The 7,895-nt window shown below is 37.9% G+C and overlaps 1 protein-coding gene across 1 annotated transcript; it reads left to right on the plus strand.

Moving 5' to 3' along the window:
- Window positions 1-1,476: 1,476 nt before the first annotated feature.
- On the plus strand, window positions 1,477-6,502 carry LOC144998406 (coatomer subunit alpha-1-like). Its single transcript, XM_078958181.1, has 5 exons — window positions 1,477-1,650; window positions 1,763-1,980; window positions 2,614-3,108; window positions 3,198-6,161; window positions 6,251-6,502. Exons 2-4 carry the CDS (start codon window positions 1,773-1,775, stop codon window positions 6,134-6,136), a joined length of 3,642 nt encoding a protein of 1,213 aa, XP_078814307.1. The 5' UTR covers window positions 1,477-1,650; window positions 1,763-1,772; the 3' UTR covers window positions 6,137-6,161; window positions 6,251-6,502.
- Window positions 6,503-7,895: the final 1,393 nt, after the last annotated feature.

Raw genomic sequence — 7,895 nt, forward strand, 5'->3', positions numbered from 1 at the left:
TTCACTGATTCCAACCAAACGAATTTTCTAAAATTTTCATTGAAAATTGAAAATGAAAACCTAACTCTATTTTTCGAAAACATTTTTTTAAGAAAATGAAAACAAATTTCCACAACCAAACGCACCCGTAATTGTTGACTGATATTCTATTAAGCTCTATCTCAAAAGTATTAATTTTGATTATTTATTTATTTATTATTACTTTTTTAACTTCTTATTGGTACTTCTCTCGATTGGCTATTTATTTTCAAGTTTTTAAACAAGAAAAAAGTCCAATTGGCCAAAAGAAAATTCATGATGGATTACAAGTCAAAGAAAGTGATGGGATGAAATGGTGTTACCAAAGGTTGAGAAGGTAAATGTGACAAGGATATTCATGCTAATTCTACGTATATGAAAATGTGACCAATGGTCATTGATGTAAAACTAGATGCATGGTATGAAATTAGGAAGTTGGGAATCGGTGATGAGATCTCAAACCCGTATTTCCTATGCCATTAAACCTCTCTTTTAAGGAAATCACGACCCGTGGTTAAGAAAGTATTTAAAACCTATGGCGTGTGCAATCGGGGCTTACAAAACATAAATCTACTAATGTGTTCAAAGTGATTCATATCTCACATTTAGTTAATTGATACATCTATCATGTAATAATGTGGTATGTAGTTAATCATGAGGTAAAAGAGTGCAAAAGAGTTTTATAACCGTAACTTGAAATACGAGAAACATCTAGACAAAAGAATGGAATTTGCATTTTTTTGGAAAATGTACTGTTATGTAGATGATGTGGTTTAGAAACAAAAGAAAAGGAGTTGACACCAAAAAGATCTAGTATTTTCTTGCCTAAGAGATTCCATAGATGGAATCTTCTTGCAAAGTGGGTGAACTAGAAACTTTTATAAGACTTTTAATTGGCATACAAGTGATGATAATACACATATCGGTAAAAACACAAGTGTGTATATATATGTGATGAAAGTAGTTAAATTGCATGGATGGAGGTAGGCTTGCACAAAAAAACCGGTTCAGGATCCGAACAGGTAAACCGGTCCACTATGAACCGAACCGATTCAAGAACCGAACCGCCGGTTTGAACCCGTTCAAGATTTTAGACATTGGAACCGTTTTAATAACCGTGAACCAGTTTAAAACCGGTAGACAAACTAATCAAACCGGTTTAGAACCGATTGAACCGGTATCACCGGTTTAGATAGGTTCGAGTTTAATAATGACGGAACCGGTTTGAACCGAACCAATTTTACTATTCACGAAAAACCGAACCCGTTTTCTAAACCGGTTCGGTTTGAAAAAAAACCGAATTGCTCACCCCTAGATGGAAATAATTGTATTATATTTTAAATAATTGATTGATAAATGACATTAACCATTTCTATGAAATGGACCGGATATGTAACAACTAACAAGGTAATGTGGATTGTGGGCTTCATATATTAAGAAAGCCCGGATCTTCTCATGCTCCAGATCCGACGTTGTCAACACAGAGGGGATCGACCAGCAACTTCGTTTCTTAATTCTCTTTCAAATGACACCTGATCTACGCACGCACAAATCTGCTACTCCTCACCTTCACATCTAAAGGACCGATCCGAACAATCATCAAATTTAGGGCTCCGAATTCTCAGATCTAAGGTAATTATCATGCACCCTCGAAATCTAGGTTTATTTGTTTGTTTTCAATGCACGGAATCAAATGAATCTGATTGGATGGATTGATGTTTGTGCGATTGATTGATTAACGAAGCGGAGCGAAGATGTTGACGAAGTTTGAAACCAAAAGCAATAGAGTGAAAGGCCTAAGTTTCCACAGCAAGAGACCATGGATCTTGGCTAGTCTTCACAGCGGTGTGATCCAACTATGGGATTACAGAATGGGAACTCTCATCGATCGATTTGACGAGCATGATGGCCCCGTTCGTGGCGTTCATTTTCACAAATCACAACCTCTTTTCGTCTCCGGAGGTTTGTAAAACTTTTGAATAATTGAAACGCTTGAGATTTACAGATTTATAATCGGTTGTGTAGGCTGATCTATTTTTCGAATGTAGTAATGTACATAGCATTGTGAGATCATGTGAAGTTATTTCCTTCTACGTATAAGTTATAACAATTGAGAATTAACATCCAATGTAGCACCAATACGTTTGTTCTTTTACTTGCAAATTTAGAGGCTCCTGTTTTGCTTTTAATTAGACTGATCTGAACTTTAAACAGGTATGAATTGTTGGTTTTACAAAATTCAATTTTTGATTGTAATGATGATTGGAACCTCACTACTATATAGAATGGCCATAGTGCAGCCTTACTTCGTTATGATGCACATAGTATGAAAAATATGGAAATGACTCTGAATCTGATTATGAAATTTACATTGGATTTTACATAATGCATCCTTGTAAGTGCCTTTAGTTATGGAAATTAAGTGAGATCTACAAACCTTGAAGGGTTTAGTATCATTTGAAAAGAAACAGAAGGCCTCTTTACTTTGTCTTATATGTATATATTCCTTTATATTGTTAAATTCAAATCCTCTCAAATGTGTATAAGATATATGACACAATGTCTATTACACTAAACATGTAATGGTTCATGCAGGAGATGATTACAAGATCAAAGTATGGAACTACAAACTCCATAGATGTTTGTTCACACTTCTTGGGCATCTTGATTACATCCGAACAGTTCAATTCCACCATGAATACCCTTGGATTGTTAGTGCAAGTGATGATCAAACTATCAGGATATGGAATTGGCAATCTCGTACTTGTATCTCTGTTTTGACAGGACACAATCACTATGTAATGTGCGCTTTGTTCCATCCAAAAGAAGACCTTGTTGTATCAGCATCATTAGATCAAACTGTTAGGGTTTGGGACATTGGTGCTCTGAGGAAGAAAACAGTTTCTCCTGCTGATGACATTCTTCGTTTAGGTCAAATGAATACAGATTTCTTCGGTGGGGTTGATGCTGTTGTAAAATATGTCTTAGAGGGTCATGATAGAGGAGTCAATTGGGCTTCTTTTCATCCCACTCTCCCTCTTATTGTCTCAGGAGCTGATGATCGCCAAGTCAAGATCTGGCGAATGAATGGTACCCTTTTCTTTTTTTTCAAGTTTTATAGACTTTTCACATTCCAAATCCCAATATACTTAAAAAAAGATTTACTTTTTCTGTTTCAGACACAAAGGCTTGGGAAGTAGACACGTTAAGAGGTCACATGAACAACGTGTCATGTGTTCTTTTTCACTCAAAACAAGACATCATCGTATCGAATTCAGAGGACAAAAGCATACGAGTATGGGATGCTACAAAAAGAACAGGCCTTCAAACTTTTCGCAGGGAGCATGATAGATTCTGGATTCTTGGGTGTCACCCTGAAATGAATCTTCTTGCAGCTGGACACGATAGTGGCATGATAGTTTTCAAATTAGAAAGAGAACGCCCTGCTTTCTCTGTTAGTAGTGACTCTCTTTTCTACATCAAAGATCGTTTTCTTCGTTTCTATGAGTACTCAACTCAAAAAGAAACTCAAATCCTTCCAATCCGAAGGCCAGGATCAGTCAGTTTAAACCAGGGCCCACGAACCCTTTCTTACAGCCCTACAGAAAACGCAGTCTTAATCTGTTCAGAAGCTGAAGGCGGATCATACGAACTCTACATTGTCCCTAAAGATAGCTTCTCAAGAGGTGACACAGTTCAAGAAGCAAAAAGAGGAGTTGGTGGCTCTGCAATCTTCATAGCTCGCAATCGATTTGCAGTTCTTGAAAAGAGCACCAATCAAGTGTTGGTGAAAAACTTGAAAAATGAAATTGTGAAAAAGAGTGCTCTTCCAGTTGCTTCTGATGCTATCTTCTACGCGGGTAAAGGTAATTTACTATGTCGAGCGGAGGACAGAGTCGTCATTTTCGACCTTCAACAACGTTTAATCCTCGGGGACCTTCAAACTTCTTTTGTAAGGTACGTTGTTTGGTCAAACGACATGGAGAATGTTGCATTGTTGAGTAAGCATTCGATAATCATAGCTGATAAAAAACTCACTCATCGATGCACTCTTCATGAAACAATCCGTGTCAAAAGTGGATCATGGGATGATAATGGTGTGTTCATTTACACAACATTAACACACATCAAATACTGTTTACCCAATGGCGATAGTGGAATTATAAAGACACTCGATGTCCCTTTATACATCACAAAAATATTCGGAAACACAATCTTTTGTCTCGATCGAGATGGAAAAAATCGCCCTATTGTTATCGATTCAACCGAATATATCTTCAAGTTGTCTTTATTGAAAAAGAGATACGACCATGTCATGAGCATGATAAGAAACTCAGAGCTATGCGGACAAGCTATGATCGCGTATCTACAACAAAAAGGTTTTCCCGAAGTTGCCCTTCATTTTGTAAAAGACGAAAGAACCCGTTTCAATTTAGCTTTAGAAAGTGGGAACATACAAATAGCTGTTGCTTCCGCTAAAGAGATAGATGAAAAAGATCATTGGTATAGGCTAGGTGTCGAGGCTCTTCGCCAGGGTAATTCTGGAATTGTGGAATACGCGTATCAGAGGACGAAAAACTTCGAGAGGCTTTCGTTTTTGTATCTCATCACAGGAAATTTAGATAAATTATCTAAAATGATGAAAATCGCGGAAGTGAAAAACGATGTCATGGGTCAGTTTCATAACGCGTTGTATTTAGGCGATGTGAAGGAACGAATCAAGATTTTGGAAAATGTTGGGCATTTGCCATTGGCTTATGCTACTGCTAAAACCCATGGGTTGACTGATCTTGCTGAAGAGCTTTCTGTTAAACTTGAACACAATGTTCCAATTTTACCCTCGGGGAAATCCGGTTCCCTTTTGGTCCCACCAACTCCTGTCCTATGTGGCGGTGACTGGCCGTTGTTGAGAGTCATGAAAGGAATCTTTGAAGGTGGTCTTGAAAATGTTGCACACGAAGAGTACGAAGACGCTGCGGATGCCGATTGGGGTGAAGGTTTGAATATCGCTGACGTGGACGACACCCAGAATGGTGACATCAGCGTTGTTGTGGAAGAAGGCGAAGAACAAAACGAAGATAACGAAGAGGGTGGTTGGGGTCTAGAAGATATCGAACTTCCGGTAGACACCGACACACCGAAAACCACCACCACCCGCTCAACCGCATTCGTTGCACCGCCACCTGGCATGCCTGTGAGCCAAATCTGGGTTCAAAAATCATCGCTGGCCGCCGAACACGTGGCAGCCGGGAATTTCGACACCGCCATGCGGTTACTAACCCGCCAGCTCGGCATCAAAAACTTCACCCCGTTAAAATCTCTATTCATGGATCTCCACACGGGAAGCCATAGTTTCCTACGCGCGTTCTCCTCAGCTCCTGTCGTCTCACTCGCCATCGAAAGAAACTGGAGCGAGTCAACAACTCCAAACGTGCGGGCCCCACCCACACTCGTGTTCACCTTCTCTCAGTTAGAAGAAAAGCTAAAATCCGGTTACAAAGCCACAACTACCGGGAAATTCACCGAAGCACTACGCGTTTTCCTCAACATTCTCCATACGATTCCTTTGATTGTTGTGGAGTCACGTAGAGAGGTTGATGAAGTCAAAGAGTTGATTGTAATCGTGAAGGAATACGTTTTGGGTTTACAAATGGAGTTAAAAAGAAGGGAAACGAAAGACAACCCTATTCGTCAACAAGAATTAGCAGCTTATTTCACTCACTGTAACCTTCAGTTACCTCACTTGAGGCTCGCGTTGATGAACGCGATGACTGTCTGTTACAAAGCGGGGAATCTGATCACCGCGTCGAATTTTGCGAGGCGAATATTGGAGACGAACCCGGCGGAAAACCAAGCGAAAACAGCGCGTTCGGTTATGCAAGCTGCTGAGAGGAATATGAAGGATTCGTCGGAGTTGAATTATGATTTTAGGAATCCGTTTGTTGTTTGTGGGGCCACTTATGTTCCGATTTATCGTGGGCAGAAGGATGTGTTGTGTCCGTATTGTAGTTCGCATTTTGTTGTTTCACAGGAAGGAAAGATTTGTAGTGTTTGTGATCTTGCGGTGGTGGGATCTGATGCTTCGGGTTTACTGTGTTCTCCTGCGCAGATCAGATGATTTGTAACTTCTTCCATGTATTCAGGTGTGTATAGTGTATACACTAAAAAAAAAAAAAAAACATAATTTAAAATATTCATCATCTATAAATTTAACCTTTTTGTTTTGGTGCAGTTGGAGGTAGTGTGTAAAATGAGTTGGGGCTTCTTTGTAGAGCTGTTGCTGCTGGTGTTTTATGATATATGTAGGTTTTCAATACTTGTCTAGTAAAAGCCGATACTAGATCTTATTATTTTTTCGAGGTTTTTCTTTCTGTTGCTAAAAGAGCTTGGATGCTGTTTTACTTTTTTTTTTGAGAGAGATTGATTATACACACTGTTTTGGTTGTTTTTTTTATGGTTACATTTTCTTGTTTTTTTGGAAAAAGCAGAAGGTTAGATTAATATATTAAGAAATTCACTTGGTAGAAAAATACTGGCAGTAATATAATAATAATAAAGTAAATAGTTTTTATTCAAAATTGAACAAGAAAAGAAAAGAGAAAAGTTTGATGTATTAAACGAAAAGGAAAAAGAAATAGATTTTGGTTTTTTTGTGTCCTTCGGTTTTCCGTATTAGAGCTTTTACACGAAAAGATTGGATTGATGTTATCAAGGTGTTGACCCTAACAGTTGTTCAGGATGCGACGTTTCTCTCAGTTTTCTTTACATTCCTATCGCCCTTCTTTAACATATAAAAATAGATCAGAAACTCGAAGTTTGAAAATATTGGGACAGTTAAGTAATTTGAAAACAGAAAAAAATTAGTCATTTTCCTGTAACATCTTTAACAAAATGGAAGCTGATTTAGGAGTGAACCTCATTTTCTAAATTTAAATATATTAAAACCCGTCCGGCTTATGAACAATACCGTTTATAAGCCAAGGTTTGATGATAGGGGTGGATAACGTTTCAATCTCACTAATTTTATACGGATGATGCTATAATGGTGAGACGGGGGACACACAAATATCGTTAATATGGTGAGCATCATATAATGTTTTTATTTGATGTCGGGTCTTACAAGGGGTGACGTTTGAAGGGATCATGTATTATGCTTCTCTTACCGGGTGTAAACCTCATAAATTGTCATTCATTTATTTAAGATTACCGGTGGGACAAAACATGACAAGGGTTGAAAGATAGAATAAGGTGATGGATAGATTTTGAAAAAAAAGTCTTACGGGAAGGTTATAACTCTATCGAAAGGTGGTAGAGCGATGTTGCTGAAGTCAGTGTTAGCCTCGTTTGGAATATAATTCGTAACCTACCGATAGTTTTTAATAATTACAAACCTACCGATAGCTTTTAATAATTACAATTCATTTCACACGGAAATAACAAGTGTCTTCAATAATGTCTTTGTTCGTCATGGCATTCGTCAATCCTCCCACCACCGAAAGGACAAATATTTGCTTCAATTGCCGCGGGGGAGGGGGGGGGGGGGGGGGTTCTCGATATAGGAAGTATGATGATTTTTATCCCTTACCAGCAGCAGCAATGGACGAAAATCATAAAGGGATTTATCCCTAAATTCGTCTAACCCTATTGGTTCCAGAACATTCCAGTTGTTCAAATATTGAACAAATAATATTCAGTCTTTGTACCTTTAAATGATTTCCTGATTAATTCTAAATTAATTTCAACTAATTTCTAATTAATTTATCAATCTATGATAAATTAATAAACTATTTATATCACTCTCTCAAATCATTTTCTAGCTATTTTAGTTTTTAAGGGCAACCTTAAAAGGAATTTGTTATCATCTCCAAACTTATACC

Source organism: Lactuca saligna, chromosome 5, assembly GCF_052625555.1.
Source record: "Lactuca saligna cultivar CGN05327 chromosome 5, ASM5262555v1, whole genome shotgun sequence".
In the NCBI taxonomy this organism is placed as follows: domain Eukaryota; kingdom Viridiplantae; phylum Streptophyta; class Magnoliopsida; order Asterales; family Asteraceae; genus Lactuca; species Lactuca saligna.